We start from the raw sequence: 24,189 nt of genomic DNA, 5'->3' as shown, positions 1-24,189 counted from the left end.
GTTAAATCACTGTACTGCTCCCAGTGTGTGATGCTGCAGGCTTGGAGTTGATCTAGCCTCACTTCCCTGCAAGGAAAGCACAAGTCAGGGCAAAGCCAAGCTCTGAGCTCCTGGCTACCCAGACAGAGTGAGGTGGTTAGTGCTAATGTTGCACTGAGACTAACTCGATTAGCCCAATGGTTACTGAGACTCTCTCTCCCCCCACTCCTCAGTTCTGAGAATAGTAGATTGAATGAAGTGCAAATAAAGCAGTCTTGTCCAAAACACTTCAAATCAAGACAGTTGTTTGCTATTGTTCATTTTCAGCATACTTTGGTGGAGAAACAAGGAGAAAAAAGCAATGCTGTAAGAAAAAATTAGGTAGTGTTTTATTGAATTAAAAACAACCATCTTTCAAAGTGTCCTCACATAGCACACATGAAAACTTCAGTCATACAAATATATCAAAATAAACAAAAACAAACAATTAGAAAAAAGAATCAGTATTTTGGCTCAGTAAAATAACTTTCCACCAAAGGAAGGCATAACAAGTCGCAGTTTTTCATAACCAAGAAAACTCAAGAGGCCAGAGGTTGCTGGAACTCTGTTGGCTGGCTTGCAAACTGTCAAGGTGGAAATGCAAAGTCAATATGAGTCCTCCAAGTAAAAATACGATACTTCCAGTGTCTATTCTTCACATTTGATATTGGGATCTTGTGACAAAAGACCAAACCATACAGCTTCTGTCCCACTAAATTCTTTTATCAATGTGAACCATACCAATGTGCACATTCACCTTGCCCAGATGAATTTCAGTAACTTGACTATCACCAAACAAATAGTATATTGAAAAGCAGATTTAGTGCAACAGCTAAGTGAATGTGACACCTCATGACCAGAAGTGTTTCTCCCGAGACAATTCTGTCTTGAATAAAACATAGAATGAGACCAGAAGATAAGCACGTGAATTGGTTTATACATACATGACATTCTTTGATAAAACATTCCAGTACCAAAACAGTTGGAAATACCCATGCACCTTTTTCCCCTCTTGTCCTGAATAGAATCTCATTCCATTCTGGTCAGATACATACTCAGCTTACAAAGCTCAGAAGGCAGCGTATCAAATTTCCAGCATACACCAAGGTAATCAAATAACTTAAAGTGGGAAAGGAAGCTATTTCCATTGGCTTTGTCACCTGTGAGGCAAAACGCAAAGGTCACACCATCCAGTGGCCACTGGGCAGTTCTGAGGGATGGCACCTCAGACCATCAGTTTCTTTTGGTTGAGGATGGAGGGAAGAAAAGAGCCATGACAGAAACTAACAAACAAACAAAAAATAATACTGCAGTGTCAAAATGAAGGAAGCAGCTTTCAAAGACTAGAAGAATTCTGAAGGATGCAGAACATAAGTATTTCTGATGAAAACGTGGTATCAGAAATATTAAAGGACCAATTCAAAGGAAATTTTTCTGCCTAATAACGTATTAGCAGCAGCCTTTGAAAACAGCTTGGAAAACAAAGGAAGCTGTTGTTCTGCAGTATGCAGTAAGATTTACTGAAATTTGAATTGGGGAGCAAAAAGTTCTGCAGAACAGAAGCTAATAGGACACGAACACAAACAGAAATTCAGAATCACAAGCAGCAATTAAGGGCAGATCCAAAGCTCATGTTGAAAATCAATCATCACAGTCTGATCAGATGCCTTCTCTTGAAATCCTGTACTAGGACAATTATTAACACTAAAGCAAACAATCACAAAGGAGTTGGTGTACACAAGTGCAGAGCTTTTTTTTTTTTTTGCTTCCTTCATTCTCTCAATTCTCTCTCAATCTCTCTGCCTTATATAAACTACCTGCCTATTTTGCAACTGTTATGTAAGCCAGAACTTCACTTTAAGCGTATTAACCAGCTTTGTGCCTTTTCCTTACCCACACACCATCAGCAGAGCTGTCAAACTTTTTCCTTGAAGACACAGGCAATTGGTCATTACAGCTACATTTTAAAAATCACACAAACAGCTCAATATTTATCTTCTCAAAACATTTTTTGTTTTGTTTTTTTTAACAAGGAACTAATCAATCAAAAATCACTAGCAGCAAAAGCAAAACAATGCCTGTGTATGATAACTTGAACCACAGGTTAGTTTCCAGATAGCATACAGTTCAGACTCTGAAATGTTCTAAGTTTATTCACAAGAACCAGCTATGCCTTATACTTTGACTACATAGTCCACTTGTAAGAGGTAAACGCTGAAGCCTCCATACAAAACTAAATCTCTAACTTAGATGTGGAAACTTTTGAGCAGAAAATGAAAAGCACGGGTAGTTTAACTCTCACATCTCTTATTCCTGCAAAACTCCTATCTCAAACATGATATTAAAGAGATTTGATGATTTCTTTAAAAACAATCCCCTTCAAGAGAATTTATCATTACAAACTACATCACTGTCTACATATGAGTCCTGGCTTCGAAGTTAACAAATCCATGTTGTACATAAAGTTCCTAAAAAAAAAAAAAAAAAAAAATAAGAGGGAAAGAAAAAGCATTCAGCACCCACAATAAGTTATAACAGCTTCCTTTCCCAAACAACTGTCTGAAAGCTGTGACTCCAGTTTAAATCCACTGGACTCCAACCATCTCTCTCTCTTTGGACAACAGTGTTATTTCAGCTGTATTTTCTAAATGCACCTGAGAGCTACTGAGCACGATCACACAATCAATTTTCCTTTTCCACTGCACACTGACCCTTCCTGGAAAAATAAACTCACTGATGTGGGAGAACAGAAAAGAATTAGCCACATTAGCCTGTTCAGGTAGCTTCAGCTTTCAGAGCTGAGAAATGCTGGAGCCAGAACCCTGGCTGAGAACTGGATGGAAGATGTGCTCACTTCCAGCATCAGCAACCCATTGGGACAACCCAGCTTTATAGTCTGTGCCCTGAAACACCTTTGGTTCTTGAGATGTCAGGGACAAAGCCAACCATTCTCAACTCTGCATGAGAGAATCTGCCATAAGCTGATAGCTCCACATGGTAATAAAGGACAAGCACTTAACAAGATAAAAATCCTCTGGACATTATACATATTAAGACTAGGAACAGTAATACAATGATACTTTCAATGATATCTGAATGGCATAAGGGGCCAAGAACCATGCAGTTCTTTAAATGTAAGATAGATCAGGAAAGAGAATTTAATCTTTGTCAAGTTGAATAGCATTCTGGGGAAGTTGGGATTGTCTCTTATCTTTTCTCTTGGGTGATACCACACGGATGCACTAACAATGATGGAATTATCTTTGAGCAGAATGAACAAAGCAGCAAATAAACTTGTAACAAATACAATTCATGTCATTTCATGAAACAACAAAAACAATCACTTACCAACAACAACCAAGTCTATTATATAACATCACAATTATAATTAATTTATAGTTTCCTTCATATTCATCCTTTAATTCATATTCATCCTTTAATAATTTTTTTTCTTTTTTTTTTTAATGTTAAAAAAATTATAAAATGTTTTAGAAAATCACAGTGCAATTCTTGGAAGAGTCCTTCTGTACTTCCTAACGATTTCCATGCCATCACTGTGCTGTTGATGACATTTCTAGACATTCTGCTGATGTGGTCAGAAGAAAATATGGTTCATGTCTGTAAATAAAGTTGTAGTATCTTCAATCCAGAAAATTTGGATGAGATTGTTTGTACAGAACAGACACATATGACCTTCGATCAATCCATCACTAATTACATAAACTTTGTTAGCCACTGTCATTTTTCTGTTGTTACGTGGGGAGAACCCAATCTTATGATGACAAATGAAATCCTGATGAAGATCCGTGTTTTCTGGATGGCATGTGGTAACGAACTTTCTTCCAGAACCTTGTACTTGCTGAGTGTGACCTTTCCGAGAAGTCCCCTGTCCATCGGATAGCTCCATACTTTTGCTTAACATATTTGATGGATTCTGGCATGTTTGCATAATCTTCTATTTTTTCAAGTTCAATCAAAATTATTTTTATACCATCCTGGATAAGAGCATTATACACAGCAAGATGTTTTTCAGATGCATCTTCTAGAATACCATAACATGATGGTTCTGGTACTAAGATAATTATTACTCTTCTACTTTGATGGATTTTTTCATCAGTAACATCGATCACAGCTGCAGAACAAAAAAAAGTTGAGCAAAATTAATAGAATGGAATAATAGAATCATAGAATGGCCTGGGTTGAAAAGGACCACAATGATCATGTAGTTTCAACCCCCTGCTACGTGCAGGGTCACCAACCACCAGACCAGGCTGCCCAGAGCCACATCCAGCCTGGCCTTGAATTCCCCCAGGGACGTGGCATCCACAACCTCCTTGGGGAACCTGTTCCAGTGTGTCACCACACTGTGTGTGAAAAACTTCCTCCTAATATCTAACCTAAACCTCCCTTGTCTCAGTTGAAAGCCATTCCCCCTTGTCCTATCACTATCCGTCCTCATAAACAGCTGTTCCCCCTCCTGTTTATATGCTTCTTTCAAATATTGGAAGGCCATAATGAGGTCTCCCTGGAGCCTTCTCTTTTCCAAGCTAAACAAGCCCAGTTCCCCTCAACCTTTCCTCATAGGAGAGCTGCTCCAGCTATTAAGATGGCTTGCTTTTATTTGTTGCTACCCATACATTCCAACTGCTTTGTTTACTGTTTGATATTTGAGTCAACACACTTTAACTTATAAATAAGGACGGGATAAGAGTGTGCAAGCAGTTACCATGTGTTAGCTGTCAAGAGTAGATTTGGCCAACGCAACACAATCTGACCACATGAGACTAGATGTTCAGATGTTTGTACTGCATAAAAAGAGCAACCAAAACCATAAACCTAGATGACACTATGAACTTTTCATGTTAATAGCTTGTTCTGACACACAAATTTTTGTTAGATGCAAATGGAAGACAAAGCAAAGAATGGTCTGTGGAAAGACAGTGAAAGACCCCTGCTCCTGAGTTATATCTGCAGCTCACTTCAGCTGCCTATGAGAAAATTTGGGTATCATTTGTCTTCAGATGGCTTACCTTCTCCTGCTAAATCATTCCTCCCAAATATAAAGAGGTTATATCCACACTGCCTTTCTAAGACCTCTGGCAGTATCTTCAGAGCAAAAATGTCCGATGAGTACAAGCAGCTCTCTCTGTTCTTTGGATATAGAACATAAGCATCATAGATCTTTCCATCTGAAACTAAAGAATGGGCAATAAGAATAATACACTTCAATAAAAGGATTCTAAAGACATAAACAAAAAAGATATCACTAAGTTCTGTTTCTTCATCCACTTGACACATTACTTTGGGCTCTAATCTTACTATTATCTAAGTATGCATAATTATACTAAGCCTGATATATTTGTAGAATCGGGACTCCAGAATTCACTATGCTGGATCTAAATAGGCATGAGATCTGTAAAATTAAATATGTTTGAGTATTCTTTATTCAACCCTAAAAAAAAAAAAAAAAGCACTGAATTATCTAGAAAATAGCTGTTCAGGACAACTGAGTGCTTTAGAACTACAGCAGCCATACAAATATTAGATCATTCTTGTAACCTAGCTTTCCAAAACACAACCACTTAGATACAAAAACAAAATACTTGGCAAATTTCAAGATCAGAAGCACATGAAGTAAGTCAGAAAAAAAACTTCAGGAAGACCAAACATACAAGACTTCACAGAAGTCCCAGTGAATATCAATACATCTAGTAGATACTTTCTGTTTCCCTACTGATGTGCCTTGTCTCAGGTGTTTGGAAATGGCCCATACTTCCACATGCTGCTCTTACAGACAGCACACCATTTGATGTTATTCTGAATGCTAGGACATGACAGAGAGAAAATGACAATTCACAATGACCAGTCACACTCCATGGAGACAATCTGCTCCATGCAACACAGAGCGCTCTCAAAGTACGCCTGCACTGCTACATAAACATACCTTTTTTACCCAGCAAAGGATGGCAGGAGCTCCGATACCAAAGCACAATATCAATTTTAAAGATCTTGTAGACAATGAGAATAAGAAATAATAAAAATATCAAAGAAATTCCTCCTCCAATTAAGTAACCACGAATGTTCTGAACTGCAGTAAAACATGGAATAAAAGAAGAAAACAAACAAAAATAGAGTTATAGATGAGAAACAGAAAAAGAAGAAATGTTAAAAACTGTCTTTTTTCAAATGTTGTCAATAAGGGATTAAAAAAGTAGAAAATACAATGAGTGAAACATTTCCATGCATGCTTTTTACAAATACTGTCATTTGACATGTCAGATTTTATCTTTCCGAGAAAAGGTACCTTAACAGTGGGACAAAAGAGGCTTCTCTCAGACAATACACCAAAATATTCATGTATATCTCAGTGCTACAGTACAGTGAGAGTTCTAGTACCAAATTTGATCAGTCAGAAAGCAAGGAAGTCAGAGATGGCTTCCTGACTCCGCTGCTTTCTCCAGACTGAGCACCCTTCCGTTGTACCCAGCCTCTTCAAAGATCCACCAGTGAACCTACTACTTTGTCATCTTCAATAGATCAAAAAACAACAAATAAGAAAAAAAAAAATCACACCCACAAACAATTCCACAAACTACAATTTTTAGTTGATGCACATTTGAGAATTTCTGAGGTTAATTGCTACCCTGACAATCTTAGTTTACAGTAAGCAAATAATTCGTTTATACTTCTGTAGCAAGATAGAGCTCTAATCCACTTTCAGTCAATTATTGTTTACAGCGTTGCCAGTTTGAAAATAACCTCTGTCAAAGGACTGGCTCACAGTTGACAAAGTCAGCTTTGTCACTCAGCAAACCAGAGAATCTTCCATAGCTAAATCAAAAAATAAAATAAGTGGTTGCCTACTAAATCTGGTAGTTTGTTTTTCTGTGCATCTGTTCTTAACTACAAAGAATGAAATTCTTGAGCCTTTCATCTGTGGTTTTACAAGCTCATTTTACCTTTAGTGTAAGGTTTATATACTAAAAAGAAAGATTTCAGACTAGCCAGCAACAGATCAATCATATCCTGTCTCTGAGCCGAAAACAAGATATCCAGCAAGCAGCTGGATGCTCCCAGTCAACATGCATGAATCTGTCTAGAAGGTGGTAACAAAGAACATGCATCAGTAATCCCATAACCTTTCCAAACAATTTCATAGCTTCACTATCATCATTAAGATCTTTTCCTATTACGTAAACAATTTTTTTTTATCCTGGCAATCTGAACCCATTCGTTGTTAGTGAAGGTTAGGACAACCAGATCCACAGATGTGTTTGTTTTCCTTTAAGGCATAGTTCCATTCCTAGTTATGTCTCCTCTTGGTTCTCTAAGAGAATTGGCCATTTTCACTGCTCTTCTGCACATGCTATTTCCTCTGATTCACGTGCCAGTGTGCAAAATGAAGCATAATATTCTGCTGAGGACTCATATTTGCTTCAATGTTATTTAAATGTTTCATTATTTTTTCCCAAACACCAAACAAGAGAAAGCAAAGCACATTCCAAGTGATATTTTCTTTAATCTTATTGTGAAAAGGAATATGAGAAAAAGATGCCACAAAGGAAGATACTGAATTGTACTGCCCACTTAGCACAAAGGTACATTACACAGTTTTAGCTACAAGTAATATGGTGTCAAACTAATTGGGAAGTAATCATCAATGATCATAATTTTATCAAGATGGGGCAGCTTACCTGGGTGTTCCAATTTGATGTATGATGTAAATTCTTGAGAATCATAAATGAAGTGACAGAAAAATTTATAAGCATAATCCTTTAATTTCACTTCTGAAATGTTAAATTTTGTTCCAGACACAGCAATCCCATGAGGCATTCCCTCTCTTTCATTGGGAAAAAGAAAAAAAAATAGAAAAGAAGCATCAACAGAAACTGGAATCACAGAAAAAAAATCATTTTAAAAACAGTATCCAATATGACACTATCCAGTTTTTGCACTGATTATAGAGACAACAGTGCTTCTGCATGACTCTGAAACGGCCAGCTGAGAAACCCCCTCCATCCTTCTCTGCACGTAGTTTTAAGAATTATGGCTAGTGGCAGTGGCTGATGTGATAAGAAAACAGACAGTATACCCACAATTTGCTACAGTATAGATAAGTCACTCAGAAACAAAGATCCTTCTCTTTTGGAAGAAATCACTGTGTTTTTCTGGTTTAATTTGCTCTTAATTTACTTAAATGAAAAAAATATATAACCCTAAATATTCTCCAACAAGAGCTTCTCCTATGTGTACTTTGAAATCAACAGCTATATCTGTACTTGAAAAAGGACCAACTTAACAAATAAAAATAAACAGGGTGATTTACTTTTTTAGCCTTAAAACAATCTTTCCTTCCCACATTAAAGATAGAGGACAAAATGTAATCTACTAGTATGGCTGCATAAAAACAAATACATAAATAAATAAGCCTTACAAAATGATATATTTCATAACAACTTTCTAAAAGTCTGCATAAAGTTGCTTCATTCCATTTGTATTTTTATGAAATTGCTTATATTTTTAAAATCAAGCACTAAGGATATAACGTACCTGATGCAGACTTCTAATCATCCTTTGAACGACTACTGCCACTAACCACTAGTCAACTTCACAGCAAATTCACTGCAAATTACTACCAATTGCATCACGTAGAAATACACTTAAGTTCAATGTATAAGAGTACTTACTCATAAAACTGTTCCCTGTAAGTGCTGTCAAAGCTATCAACATCTTCATCATTAACTTGCCAGTATGGAAGCAAGCCATACACACCACTTGATACGTTGCATTCCATAACTACGTGAGAGCCTACAAAGCAAAACAAAAAATTAAATACAGCAATTGAAAATCTCGTAACAAAAACAGATTCAAGTGTTAGGGGAACAGCTAGAAAAAGAGGGGTAAGGAAAAACCCACTTACCTTACAAAAAAGCAGAGTCCATAAAACTCATCCATTTCTACTCCACTGTAGGGTGTCTCCAATCTGGATGTGAATTCCACCCTAAATGTAGGTATCTGAATGTTCATGTCTACATGTGAACTAAATGTCTAAGCTAGTAAAGGAATTCACCTCCAACAGAATCTGCTATTGGAATGGATACATGGGCCTTTTCATCTGAATGGCTCTCCAGACTCCTCTGACTATACTCAAAGATCTCCCAGGCTCAAATCAGTTGCCTGTACACAGTATGTTAACATTTCAAAAACATCTGTACGGTGCTGGTAGATAATACTCTAGATGTTCAGGAAACCTGCACAGCTGGAGTAGTCAGTTCATCCAAAACAGCACTAGACATCTATGTGTAGGCAACTGAATCAAGCCCCTATTAATAACAGCACAAGTTGAAGTCCTTAAGTCACATGCAGGCACCCATGACCTGGAACTGTATCCTATTCTTAGTGACCATGCATATCTACATCAGATCAGAGTCTTTTGGCCAACATTGTCCACTGGAATGGTTTCTGATTATACTCACACTCTGCTTTCAGAGCAAGTTCACCCATCTGTAAGCTCCTTTGACATCAAGAATTCAGATCTTACAGTATGGGTATCATACAGTATCATTAAGAAAGCAAGTCAAGTTGCAGAATGTATTTACTGCTAGTGCACCTCATATAGTTCCATTTACAAGAACGGAAGCATCTTTCATGGAGTCCTTTCCTTCTTTATTTTACTAACAGAAGTTACGTAATGATGGGTTTCATTTCCTAGAACCACAGATCTAGATGCTTCCACCAAGGGATAGTCTCTATCAAAAGCATGCATGTGAACTAAAGGTTTATTCCAGAGTAATTACTAGAACAGAGTTTACATAGAAATCACAGATTCTCTTCAATCATCTCCTTCCACAGTAGAGTTTGCCTGAAGATGAGATTTAGTTTATTGCATAGCTCTTCAAAATGAAGAACATCCCACTAAGCATTCCATGCCCTGCCTTTCCATACATTCATGAATGTATATTAAGTTTCTGCACAACCTTCTAATGTCATTTCTCATTCAAAAAGGATTCCAGATTCTGCCCTGCAACTATGATTTTTTTCCAGCATCTCATTAAATGTATTAGACGGAGAATATTACTTTTGAATAGCAATATTAAAAAAAAAAAAAAGGCAAAGAAACCTCTTCCTTTAAAGAGTCTCACTGTCATCAAGAATCATTTATTTTGTGTCAATTTTTCAGCCACAATAAACCCACCTTGTGGGTGAAGGCCTGGTGTTTCCCTTTAGTCCCATGCATGACTGCTTTCTCAATGTCTGTGAAGTAATTAAAGCTGGGTTTGGATGCCTTACATCAGTTAGGATGAACAATAATGTAACAGCAAGTAATAGTGTTCAAGCTTTAACAAATTTGGACCCAAATGCTCATAAAACATGTAGTCATCTAAACAAAAAGGCACAGGTGTCCCATAATGAATCTTAATATAAGCCAAGAATAACAGGCAGCCTCTGGAATGATAGTTACTTGATTTTCCACTTTCTCAGTAAGTACTATCAAAGGAGTAGAAAAATCCTTAAGCATGCATTCAGTAAACTAAAGTGCCTTTTAAGGGCCTGTGCTGATCAGACTCTTGAATAGTGGTTTGACTACCATCAATGTGATGTATCTAAGAGTAATCCATAATTCTCTGGCCTTGGTTCCCATATGGTGCTAGAGCTCCACCACAACCTTTCCTCTGGGCTTCTTTAATGAACTAACTGCTAATAACTGCTTCCTTAAAACAGTGCCAGACATGTTAGACCTCTCTGCACAAGGAAATTGCAACAGCCACTCATATTTCTCCAACATCAGTTAAAGCGCTTTTTAATCACAGATTTTGTTGGAAACAGTTCTACTTGGTACAAAATGATTAAAAAAAAAAATAACAGTTCATACAGTTTCAAAACTCATTCTTCTAGGCTAGATCAGTACAACATAATTATTATATATGGTGCGATCTAAACATATGTAGCTCTTCTTAGGAAAAGACTCGCATACTACACTCTTAGCTCACTGACTCACAGCATACAGGACCTCAGTGTGTTTCTAGTTTAGTTTCCTGTCCAAAGCAGGGCCAGCTCTCATGAGAACATCCCAGGCTATTCGAGAGCTTTATACAATCAGGTTTTGAAACCTCCGAGGACAGAGAATGCATAGCTTCTCTGGGCAACTCCACTGCCTGGCTGTCCTCACTGGGAAAAAGTTAGTCCTTGTATCCAGTCAGAATCTCTTTTGTTTAAGAAATTTCTAAGATTAATAGTACCTGAGATATCCATGAACTAGGATTTCAGTGTTTCACAAAAGATCAGTATCCAAAATATTTTTAATTCTCTAGAAGGGCATAAAATCCATTTTCTAGAGAGAGAAGAGAGATAGAAAACACACAGGAAGAGAAAAGCTACTGAAAATGGTCCACTGGTAAATATCCTAACATGTTGCATATACATAGCCATATTTCCAATGATACTGAAGATAAGCCAAGACACAGGCAGTGAGAAGTGGTACAAAGGATAGATGGCCATAATCAAATATAGATGCATCCAACCTGACACTGCTGGTCAAGAGACTCCAATCTTAGGTGCACTCTGTTATTCCATCTGCAAACTACTGATGGGAAATCATGTTCAGTCATCTACCTTCCTCAGTGCACATGTCTACATACTCGTCTTGCAGAAATTGGCTGAACAGTTAATACGTTATTTCAGAAAGGTAGGGAGTTTATCTGTTAACTACATTTTAACGATCTCTTAAATATTCACTACTTACCGAGTTCCACTTCAATTGTGTTGTTGTTTGGATAAATAAACTCCGGTCTCATTTTCAGTGGACTTTCTGAAAGAAAATAAATAAATAAATAAAACCTCTGGGCAATACGAGTTTCACAACTTACTTTAACTAAAAGTTTTGCAATTTTTTTGTTTTATTGTGCAGTTCTACTTTGTAGCACCACATCTACTGCCAGTTTCAAATTTGCAGTAGAAAATCTCTCATGAGATTTGCTACACTCCAACCAAATTATTCTCTTAGCTTCCAAGACAGAATGTTTCAGTTTACCTTAAAAACACTTTTTTTTTTGAAGTCTTAAATTCAGTGTAAATTTATGTAGATGTAATACAAAACCACATAACAGAAACAAGATCAAAAACAATGCAATGACTGTCAGAGAGATAGATAAGGAAGAGAAAGAGGAATTATCACAATGACTCAATCTTCTAGGATGGGTGAATATCTGTTTAAGTAAGAGTTAACAAGCACACAATTAAACTAGGCTAGAATTGCATTATTTTGCATAATACAAAGAGTCACTGCTATCAAGCTACTGCTCTTGTATTGTCTATATAACCTAAGAGTATTGACTCAATCTAAGAAGATGGACAGTTCAGCTCTAGCCAACTTTTTTGAAAGGACTACTGTCATGGTAGAGATCAGGTCACCGTTAAGGCTGCCTACAAAACCAAATTTATCAACAGGGCCACCAAAAGTTCTGCTGTCCTGATCTCAATAAAAATTACTTGTTTGGTTTTGGCGTAATGGTTGTTTACATGTTTTTTGTTTTTTTTTTTTTCAGAAACAAAACCACCACGACAGTAATCACTGCTTCTTTCTATTTCTAACACCAGATTTCTCATTTCCCTATGACAGTTCTTTCTCAAAAGCCATGTTCAAGGGTAGCAATATGCATTGTTGCACTTTAATTGTTGCATTCAAGGAAGAACTTATTTAAAGAAAATTTGCAGCTCTAATCCCACAGAGCTGAAAAGCGGCATGCCAAATTGCTTATGCCTGTATACAGATAACTACAATAGAGCAAAAAAAAAAAAAAAAAAGAGAGAATAAAACCTCTGTGTACTTACCTTTAACTTCCAGATTCATGGTGCGTGAAACATTATATTGTTTTCCCATATATGTATATACCATACGGCATGTGTAGTTTCCTTTGTCTTGTATAGTAACATTGAGGATCAAGATGGCATTTTCACCTTCTGCCAAAACAAGTCGCTTGTCTTCAAGAAATCCAGACTTACACTCCTAAAAGTATCAAAAATGCCTGAGATTTAGGGGGACTTATCACGTAAATGGCCTAAAAATCATTACATTAGTAGCAAAATTTAGAGAATAGGTGCCTACATTTCTACTTCTACTACTGAGATGAAACGGAGCTTTTGTAGCAATGACTCATAATGTTGGGTGTATTATCACTTCTGTGGCAATGGCAAATGCAGTGAGAAATTCCTTTCTTTTCCCTAACCCATAAGCAGTTTAGAATCATTTCATCTCAAAAGAACCTTGATGCTGCACCTGTTCATTTTATTTCAAATATAATACACAGGCCCATATACATACTTGAAAGCCAGCATCAGAATTAAGAGTTGAACTGCTCCAGAATTTTACCTCGACATGAAAAAACTCATACCTTTCTGAGACTGCACAGTCTACAGAATATTTTGCTGGATTTAGAGCAAGAGGCATAAGAATACTACACTTTAATCAACATACTTATGATCCTGTACATAGCAGGGGAGTTGAAATTAGATCATCATTAATGGTCCTTTTCAACCCAGGCCATTCTGTGATTGTATGATATGGGACAAGCCTAATATTCAGAGAAACTGAAATAGCAGTGTAGAGCCCGGTATTTAAAGAAACAAAAGTTTTTATATTCATCACCTCCATACCTTACCTACCAACTTATTAGCTACGTCAACTGCATATCTCACAGATCAACAACAAAAGCATCACACATATAGGACTCTGATAGAACTTACAGCCTAAACGTTAACATATTGTCTTTTTAAATATGTATCTCTTGCTAACTGTGGCAAGACAGATGCCATATTCAAACTGGAGAGTAAACTTTTCCTTTCAAAAGCTTCAATTTACAGTTACTTCATAGCACACTTTAAAAAAAATATTTCCTTCTATATCTTAAATAGATACGCACAATACCTTATACCAGTGTATTTCAGGATTAATATTGTCTTCATCTTTAAAGTTTTCTAGATCAGGACATATAATCTTTCCAGCATTTGCACTCTTCACTATTTGGTCATACTTCATTTCTCCATTAAAACACAAACCATTATCATTCTTAAAAACTTTTAAATTTATAATTTTTTGTTTAGAGCGGTTAAGACTCCTGTAATGAGAAGAGAAAACAAGTCAGGTCATTAACAATGCAGCCTCTGTTTCCAGCAAGTCAGGAAATTTATATATAGAAAAGAGATTTTAGGACTTAAAGGGACTTTAGTATCTCCACCAGCTTTGCCTCTATCACCATTGCTACAGTCTCTCTAGCTCTTAAACATCACCCTCAGTTCCTGCCTCACATTCTGTTCCAGATCTAGAGAGATGGGAATAACCTCTTATTTTGTGTTGTGAACTGAAGTGAAATCTGCTGTGGAAGTTCCACCAGAGGAGAATTCAGAACTTCTCACAGCTGACACTGTGGAGCCTAGAGCAGCAACCTAGCCTTTTTGTTTTCAGCTCTATCTTTGCCCATGCACATTAGTGCAGGGTCACTAAAACCATAACTGCACTGGAACACTTTTAGTCCCAGCTGAACCCAAAGTAAACAGAAGAGGAAAATGGGTTGATCTCACTGATAATAATCTTTGAAGGGGCAAACGATAACTTCTAGCACAAGAGAGACAAAGCATTTGAATATGACATACACCAAAGTACAATATCAACATGAAACCATTTCTGACAGAGAGCTCACAGAACACTCACAAGAATTTGTGGTATCAAAGCTCTGAAAAAGGTAGATAGATACTGCAAGACAGAAATCTAAGACGTAAATAAAGAAATAGCCATTATTAACTTCTGTTCAATCTTCATTTCTTAATGGCATGCTAAGTGAGATGTTTTCAGAAGAGACAGATACATATTTTCACAGACTTGGCTACAACTTGCGTGTGCTGCACCTTGATAAGTTTTAAGATTAAATATCAAATGCATGATGCACAAAACATAGCCTACAGTTAATACAAGTGAACTTTACTACATGTTTTTTGGCATGCTGCTATTAGACAAGCCGGACTTAGGAGATAAGACGCCCAAGAAAACACAAACCAAGTGTGACTAAATTAAAACTATGTTTATTATTTATCTAGTTAGCCTTGAAATGGTTGCATTTCTTCCCTATTTCAATCTTGGATTCATTTCTGAATCTAAAGCAAGAAGCTGCAACAGTCTGTGACCTCTGCCTACACTGAAAGTTCTTTCTGATCACCGTCACTACACTCACATCCCAAACCCCTTCAACGTAACTGGTTGCGCTGTATGCACAGCAGTACATGTAACGTCACACTAGTAAAACAAGATTTGGGTCACTGAAAAGACTGCATTTGTTCTTGGTGTGATGTGGCAAGACCATGACAAAAAAAAACAAAACAATTTCTGTGTGCCTTGCTGGCATTAATTTCCTGTTCATCACACAGTGGATTTCAGCCACTGTAAGTAAGATTTGACCACCTGAAGTGGTAATTTTCAGTGCACTAATTGAAAGGAATCTATTTCTTTTCTTTCTTCTTCATGCACTTAAATCTTTTTAACAATGCTGGAACACAATATTCTCACTATCTTCAGAGCTGTCTAGCACACTGCTTTGCTCTTCATATGCATTCTCATTTTCAACAAATAGCATTTGTTGTTTTTCTTTTGTTTGTTTTTTTTTTTAATAACACATATAAGAACCGTTTTCTTCTTCTCAGTTTGTAAATTCCCCAAAGGATCCCCCCAAATTTGCAAAGCTATCCAGGAAGTCTGTATGTGTTGATAGTCTGCAACATACAGAGTTTGCTATTCATAGCTCCTTCTTCCATTTAGCCACATTCAATGAAGAAATTAAAATGTTATTCTGATCTGTCGCTACCAAACAGCCATATGAACACAGGAAAAGCTGAAAGAGTTAAGACTTTTTACAGTGACTTTGCACTTCAGCCAAAACAAACAGTGAAAACAAACAAAAAAATAAACCCACACCATGGTCAATATTATTGTCCATTAACATAAAAAGTTTCCTGTATGAAACACTTCTGCAATGCCAAATTCAACACATTTGGAAGAAAAAAGGCAGCACACCAAAAAGCATGGTCAAGACATTGCTTTTAACTAATCTAAGATCACTTCCCTAAAAAACATCATCATCTGTTCTTGGAAGTCCCACAGATACTACTACACTGTAAGCATTAGTAATCCATTTGTTTCGCTCCTTACCTTACTTCACATTCATAAAGTCCAGAATCTTCAAGTGCTGCAGGAATAAACCAAAGCAAGCCCTTTCTCTGATGGATCCTGGCACGTCTCTCTGTGGTTATCGGCATGTTACTACCATTTCTATACCAAGTCAGATTGTAATCAGAGTGAAGCATTGGCAATGTAATTACTGGGCAACTGATAGCTGTAGGTTCTCCAACAAGAACAAAGTAATTACAAATAACACATTCTTCTATTGAAAAAAAAAAAAGAGAGAGGGAGAAAGAAAACTTACTAATGCTTTTAATCTGTATATTTTTAAGAAGTATTAATATCCATATACCCATTTCATTTTTAAATAATTACATTTTCTGTAATCACCATTAAAACACTGGAATACTACTGGTTTTATCTCTTCAGTACCTTCTGGTTGAGTAAACATACTTTATGAAGCTTAGGTCAAAACTTCTCTCAGTTACCATAGTCAGCAATAGTCACACAGCAAACCATGATACATGAAGATATGTGGGATTTGCCAGGCAATACAAGCTTCACATCTTCCACATCCTTCCTATTTCAGCACGATAGCACTTATGTAGTGCTATTACCAGACTCTTAGTAGATACTGTCTACAAAAGACACAGTGCAAACAGTAGCAGCATGGAACTCTACACACTACCCCAGCCATTATGACTGTAGAGCCAAAAACAAATAAGGGGGGAAAAAAAAGGAGAAAAAAAAGAAAAGAAGAGTCTGACCTGAAGCACATGACTATATAGAATTAGATCAAGATCTCCACATAAATAAAATTAAGTCTGTGAACCAATACATAATACAAATTCCATCTGAAGAGATGAGGTTATTGGATTAGAAAATCTTGACTACAATATATTATTTCCTTACTGTATTTGCCATTTCTCTCCTCTCTGTCCAGAGCACCATTCTTTATAATTATGGCTATGTAACAAGTTGACATTACACAACCATGTGTCCTAATAAGGAGCTTCTAAACATCAATTAAAAAAAAAAATACAGAAGGAAAAAATGACAAATACTGCAAGAAGTCATCAAAAAGTCTGTAAGCTTAAATTTCTTAAAAAATACCTATTTCTCAGAGTCAGCCAGCTGGCCATGAAGCACATTTTAAAAGCTTCTGAATATATATGCAACACTGAATTCGTAGGGAACTGGAAAAAAAAAAAAAAAAAAAAAAACAAACCTGGCAATTTATTTTGCAAATCTTGCTGAATGATGATGTAAATCCAAAGCTCATCTGATGAATTTTTTAAAAGTCTTCAGTAATTATCCTACCTTAATATAAGGTAGGATATTTTAATCCATCTAATTTAAATATTTGAACTAGTTTCCTATAGAGCTATTTCCCTTAATATTAGCCTGCTTATGCCAAGAACAGCAAGATAAACACCACTAATTTATGTAGCCTAAACTCTGAGAACTTAGATCTATCATTAAAAATATTACTAATTAATTGCAAATTAATTAGTAATAGCAAATTACTAATTAATTGACCTCTACCAGTCTGTTTTGAGGAGAAGAGATACAGTACATCTCTTAAAGAAGGCATTTAAAAGCTAATATGAATTCAAGGAAGCTAGTCTCTTCACATTTTCTTTAAAGGAATTAGGGAGAGGCTACTCAAAGCCTCAGTACTCTAAATTTATGCCAGCCTGTCCTAACCACTCCCAGCACAACTTCAATCCAAGAAGAGGCATTCAGAATATCTTCAGTGTGCTAAAGCAAAAACAAATACCAAATATGGTATTTTCTCTCAGAAACTCTTCCCTACTACATGTAGTCAACTTGTGTCTTTTAGGCTTTCTCTTTAAAACAGTAATTTCAAAAACACGTCTAACTTACCAGCACTGAACAAAGGTATGAGTAGAATTAGATGACCAATAAGCAAAAATGTAGATGTCATCTTATGCTGTAAGGCAAAATTAGTTTCCGTTAGTATGGCGAGAGCGTTCCAAGCTGTGCTGTCATCTGCCCCCCACATTACTCCTTAATAATTGAGGACAAGCATTAGTCATCTTGGGGAGAGTAAAATGGGTTTGGCAGTTTAACACCAGCCTTGGAAAATTTCAGCCACGGGAATAGTTGGTGCCGGCATAAGGCTGCTGAGTTTTCAGCTTTGCACTACAGCTTCCAATTTTCTACTGGAAAAACTCTTGTGTAAAAGTGTATTTTTCATTTGCTAGCAGGTTAAGGCCCCCAAAAACCATTCACACAAATGAAATTATGCTTGCATGCAGCGATATAAGCTATTAATGTATAATTTAGATAACAAGATCGACTAAGCTCTTCCTCTCTCCACACATTTACAAAAGACACAATTGCAGGGATATTTAAGGTTTCATTCTTCAAACTGTGCTTGTACAGTTGAGGCAGCACTACTTTTGACAGTAGATGAACTTGCAGTTCTTAGCTGGAGAACAAACACACTGTAACTCCAAGGCAGGCACTTCAGTTTGTGTCTAAGGGTGACAACGTGACCAAATGTGTAAACTGTGGCTAACGTGAATTGCTGTGGTCACTAAAAAAGGCAAAACTTTCAAGACATCTCCGGTCTCTGCAGCTTCCCCTAACAGAGGCATGACTGAACAGAATCCACTGCCGTTGTATCCCAGAACTGGCTTCCACGAAACCTTTGCATCTTAACCAAGTTCCCTCTCTGCTTTTTTCTTGGCAAGCTGCCGTCAGAGCCTTTCCCAAAACATCTACTGACAGACAGCTTGAAAACATTTAACCCCTTTCCTTTCTGACATAGCTTTTTGCAGGCTAACGTCTGCTTATAGCTGTTGTGCTCATCCTACATGACTATCCTGCACACTGTTCCCTCTAGCATTAAAATAATCTGGTCTCCCATGTAACAGACATTGCAAACTGTAATGAACACGTGCCCATCTTCTACTCAGCTAGAACTGGCTTGGAAGAAGAGAAGACATTCTCTGAAAAACATACACTGCCCTGAATTACTTTTATACCCATTGTAGTTCATTGTAGCAGCAAATAAGCCACACTAGCTATTTCTTTCAGAACATTTCATATACAGAGGTGCTGGGGCAGTAGGATAGGACACATGGAGCAGAGTGCAACATTGGAATGTAACTGTTTCCAAGTATTTACTTGTTTTGGACAGCATATCTGAAAAAGCACTCATACCATAGCCTTTATTTAGTTGCCTTGCATGTGGTTTTCCTGTTAGTTGTCGAAGAGCTGATCATAATTCTTGCAGCTTTAGTTTACCTGTAAAAATGAGAAGGGAAAACAGGGTTTGTATGAAACACATCATTTGGACAACAGTATGCACATACAGAGCCAGTCTTTTTCTACAGACATCCTAAATATAAAAGCAACTGCTTTGTTGTGTCTGCAGTGGAGACAAAAGAGCACCAACAAAACCCACAGTAAAGATTGAACGAAAATTCTATGAAGAACCTTCAGAGAATACTTTTTCCACCAAAAGAAAAAATGACATTACGTATGAGTGAACGTGAGCAACAAAGCCATACACAACCATAACTATTTAAGACTAATTTAACCACTAAAAGGAAATGATGCTTAAATTTAGGGTAAGAATAACCAAGTTACTATTACTTTATGCTAGAGATCAAGTCTTTAAAGTAGTTGTATCCTTTACAAACTCCCTCCCCACCAGTTCAAATACTGCAAAAGTAAATCTTTGCAATTCTGAAAAGAACCAAAGGAGACTACAGTTTTTGTAGTTGAAATACCAAATTGTATACAGAGCTATTCCATTCTGACTAGCATGGTTTCAAGTGATGCACAAGGTTCCTACACACATTCCTTCTCAAGCAGAATATACAGTGAAACATCATCTAAAATCACTGATGTGAAATAGCAAATTTTGTTATAAAAAAAACCAGTTGTTTGTTCACGTACCTATTGATTAACCCTGTACTGTCTTCTACCTCAGTCTCAGCAATAAGCGATGCTGCTGTGATAGGGCTGCAGAGACTCAGTCTCACTTCCGTAGACAGAGTACCAGTTTTACTGCCTACATACTTAGTTTGAGGTATTCTTTCAGTTCAATACTTGCTGAGCTCAAAGGAAACATGTACGCATGGGCTTTAAGAAAAAAGGAAAAAAAAAACCACCCACTCACCCACCAATCACGTTTGTGATTTGATCTACTAAGAAAGATAAGCTTTGATTTCCGAGTTACTCTTCTATCTTCTCATAGATGAAATATAACTTACTAATTCTCCTTCAATTTTCTAAAATTAGCATCTTGAAAACAGAAAATATGTGGACCTAATTTAGAATGCTGACTTTCTGTTTTTATAGGACATCGCTCTTCACAGAGCCTCCCTTCTACTTGCCTTGGGCACACTGCCAACTCTAAATGCAGTAAGAACAGCTTTTAAAGACATATTGGGCTCTTAAGTCTGCATGTAGCAAGATGAGCAAGATTGTCCTGCAGGAAGTTTTTCAAAAGGCATAACTGTATCTTTATGTTCCAAATTTTAAAAAGATTTTCTTCCAAAGGCCAATACAATGACAATACAAACATTCAAGGCAGCTTAGGAAGCATCTAAGCCCCACAATTGTTAGCGCTTTGCTATTAAGTGGCTTTCAATATTGATCACTACCTACAAGGACTTGTTACTTCCAGGGGGACCAAGAGACTCTCAGTCTATAAGTCATGAAAAAAAAAGACAGAAATTGTGATTTAAGGCAACTGATCAGCATCTCAGCAAACAACATAACAGCCTGAAGGTGTAAAATGCCTCAATTTTGCAGCATATCTGAGTGAGTGAACTTTTTAAGTAAAGTTTTTATTAAAGTTTAATTGAAACAGTGGTGAAAAGGGAGAAAACAAACATTAATCAAAAATACCTATGTATTTGCTCCAAAGTACAGCCGCCAAGACAAGATAAAACCCATTACAAAAATTCACGCAGATCACACATTACTCTTTGGCATGTTTTCTCCTGTCAGTTGGGCCTTGCTAAGCAAAGCAAGACAGATTCTCTACCAGCCAATACCTTGTTACCTGGCTACTCTACCTTAGGTCCCAACTCCTTTGTCTAATACGCTTAATTCATAAGCAGAATGTAGCTGATCATTTTACAGGGGCATGCATGAACAGTCACACAGAAAGATATAGAAGAACCCTCTGAAAGAGGACCTGGATGGCCACTGTGGTAGTCTGGCTCTTTATAGTGATGACCACAAATGTTAGCCCTTCACTGCCTCCTTTTCAGACAATTCTGCAAGTTACAACACTATAGAAAACCCATACCTGTAAGTATAAAACCATTACATAGCAGATTTTGTTTAATTCAAATGAAGTCATCCCAGTCAAAGAATGCCCACAAAGTGGTTTGCAGCGGTTAGATCCCTACAAGCCGACTTCCTGTTCAGTGCTGAGAAAAGCGCTAGCTACTGTACATCTAGATTCTGAGCAAGATATTCATTGCAAGTACTGCCTCACCTTTCACCACAACATGGGGGGGGAGAGAATGAGGAAAAAGAGAGAAGATGGATATCTGTAGATGTAAGGAACCAGCAATCAGTGGATCTGAGCACAACCAAAAGCTGCCTGTGCGCAGATTTCCACTGCACATGAGGCTAGAGACAATGAGAGCATCCAAATCACCTTGAGGGAAGCGACCTTATCAGTATTCAAACAAGCTGAAAACAGTACCTCCTTTCAGCATCAAGTAGAAGGAGCTCATTTTGCAGTCACAGCTTCTAACAGTTTTCTGTATCATTTCAGCTCCTGTCAATATAAAGCAATGTGAAAATATTCGTATTTAAATCCAGAGTAAATTACGACTTTTTCACTATCGCTTTCAGAGAACAGTTAAGAGCTATTTAAATGGTCCAGAAGGGCTCATAGAGATTAAAAATAGAAATCTAGAGGATAAGGGATGGAGAATAATATAAAAATTAATGCGTTATTCTCAGGGGAGGGAAAAAAATAAAGTTTATTTCAAAATGAACTTAAGTAATATTTCTCTTTTAGGGACTCACTTAAAATTATCTAAATTGGGAATCGCGTTATAAAACAGTTTTTGTGCAAAGCCTTATGTCAATTTTGCAGCTCTTAATGCATTCTGATTTCACAATCACTATGAAAGAAGAGTGTTCATTTAACAACCGTAAGTTGCTTTTGAGAGTCTAAGCACGTACAAGCGGTCCAAGTCAAACAAGCCCGAAGTTAACAAGCTCAGGAAGAGCAAAGCCAACAAACAGCATTTTCCAGAAGTCCCTGATGAAATTCCTCAAACTTAAAGAGCTGCTTCTGGAAAGAACCATAAACGTTTCTTCAACTCAAGAGCTGGTAACTGATCACTCAGTCCTACCAGGTTCTGACTGCGGACAGAACGGTCTGGGGCTGAGAGAGGCTGCTCTGCCAGGGCACTGCTTTCACCCGCCAAAGCGTGAAGGAGGCGAGAAGCTCTCGATTTAACACTAATAACAAATCACAAAAGCCTATGCTTGATCATAGTTATGCAATAAGCCGTTTCTGCAGTGTTTTACCACGTCAAGATTTGCACCAAGCTTTGTCCTGCTTCCTGCTCTAAGAACTTCTAAAAGAAGCGTGGCTGAGCCCAGCGATCCCACACTTTTCCTCTATATACCGCACCTTCTACCCGCATTTGCATAGTCCCATACATAGTGAAGAAGCCAAAGGAAAATAACTCCTAAGAAAGCGTCACAAAACCTAGAAAACCAGCGGACGCGCACAGATTTCGTGGGACAGGGCAAACACAGCACAGCCGAGCCCAGAGCACTCCTGAAAGCAGCAGAAAGCTCTTCTGGAGGGCTCCCAGAGTTCAGCCTACCTGCCGAGGAGCCGACCTCCCTTCGGGATCAGCCCGCCCCGCCTCCAGCCCACGCCGAACAACGCGGGACGCACGGGAGACCCTCAGGAGGGAAAGGCCTTCCCGGCCCACGCAGCGCACCGTGGCGGCGCGACAAACGGCCGTAGCCCCAGGCAGCCCGCGGCACCGCACCCGTCCCCTACGCCGCAGCTCTTCCTCACCTCCCTCCGTGCCCCGAGCCCCGACGGCCGCCCGGCCCCCGCCACACTGCGAGCGGGCAGCAGTCCCCGCCCCGCCCGGCCGCGCACCGAAGCTTCGCTCCGCCCAGGGGCCGCCTCCCGGCCGGCGGAACCCCGCGGCGGGTGCGGGACCGGCGGTCCGCAGAGTTGAGTGGCTCTGCCGGCGCGACGTGTTTTTCCTCGGGGTGCCCTCGGGGCTCCCGGCAAGCCGTGGCCAGGAAGATCTCGCTAAGGCTTCTGACCTGCTCCAGGCGCTGGTCCGGCTGCCCAGCTGCGGCGTGTCCATGGTGAATCGGACACAACACTCAAGAGTGCACGGACCTCCTGCCTGGGATTCCTCAGGGAATCAGCGCTCTGTGCTACCCCTATCATGAACCGTGGTGACCTGATGTCGCTCAGCTTTGCTATTCAGAGCTTTGTTTGCTTTCTGTCTGATAAGTCATCTCATTTGACCACCTGTCTCTACCACTGTGTTGGGGTGTCAGCTTCTCCAGTTCAAACAATAGTTTCTTCTGGATTTAGGTGGTAACTTCAACAGTGTTCTCATTCGTTGGTTTGATGATGACATTAAGCATATTCAAACATTTTTAAAAATGTAAATTTTTCCAGAGATGTTTCTCTGCAATTTCTTCCTTGCCCATACCCTTCAATTCGGTGCCCTCTCCTCCCTTGAATTTGCTTTTGCCTCCTTATTCTGGTTCCAACTCTTGGTCACTCCTCAAAGACATCTGGTGGGTGCTTGAAGTGACTGACTATCCCCACCACTGCTTTTATTCAAAACCTTCTGAAGATCCACAGGCATTAATTATTTACATCCCAGATGAAGTAAGCACACTTTTAAATACGAATTACAAACAGGCAATGTAAGAAGAAGCATCTCTTTGGGGTTTGAACAATTCCCAAACTAATGTGAAGGGGCTGTCATCAACTTGTTAAGGGTTTG

At 38.2% G+C, this 24,189-nt stretch overlaps 1 protein-coding gene across 3 annotated transcripts; it reads right to left on the bottom strand.

Moving 5' to 3' along the window:
- Positions 1-344: 344 nt before the first annotated feature.
- On the bottom strand, positions 345-23,296 carry IL1R1 (interleukin 1 receptor type 1). 3 transcript variants are annotated; one of them, NM_205485.2, is made up of 13 exons: positions 23,229-23,296; positions 21,885-21,959; positions 19,376-19,459; positions 18,071-18,137; positions 16,214-16,445; positions 13,943-14,132; positions 12,850-13,024; positions 11,762-11,827; positions 8,706-8,826; positions 7,713-7,858; positions 5,963-6,106; positions 5,049-5,213; positions 345-4,150 (listed from the first exon to the last, which is right to left on the bottom strand). In NM_205485.2, exons 3-13 carry the CDS (start codon positions 19,376-19,378, stop codon positions 3,792-3,794), a joined length of 1,668 nt encoding a protein of 555 aa, NP_990816.1. In that variant the 5' UTR covers positions 19,379-19,459; positions 21,885-21,959; positions 23,229-23,296; the 3' UTR covers positions 345-3,791. The 3 variants fall into 3 exon arrangements, with proteins under 3 accessions (NP_990816.1, XP_040527866.1, XP_040527874.1); XM_040671932.2 differs by having other exon boundaries at positions 23,029-23,253; XM_040671940.2 differs by lacking the exons at positions 21,885-21,959; positions 23,229-23,296 and adding an exon at positions 20,117-20,280.
- Between the last annotated feature and the right edge of the window lie 893 nt (positions 23,297-24,189).

This window comes from Gallus gallus, chromosome 1 (genome assembly GCF_016699485.2).
Source record: "Gallus gallus isolate bGalGal1 chromosome 1, bGalGal1.mat.broiler.GRCg7b, whole genome shotgun sequence".
Classification (NCBI taxonomy): Eukaryota; Metazoa; Chordata; class Aves; order Galliformes; family Phasianidae; genus Gallus; species Gallus gallus.
The sequence above is the reverse complement of the archived record's forward strand: the minus strand, read 5'-3'. Positions and strand labels throughout refer to the sequence as shown.

Excerpts from the sequence above, each read along its gene's own strand:
- IL1R1 (NM_205485.2), bottom strand. Across the intron at positions 7,859-8,705 it reads TACAGGGAACAGTTTTATGA|AGAGGGAATGCCTCATGGGA; the intron begins GTAAGTACTCTT and ends TCCCAATGAAAG. Across the intron at positions 4,151-5,048 it reads GAATGATTTAGCAGGAGAAG|CTGTGATCGATGTTACTGAT; the intron begins GTAAGCCATCTG and ends TTTGTTCTGCAG.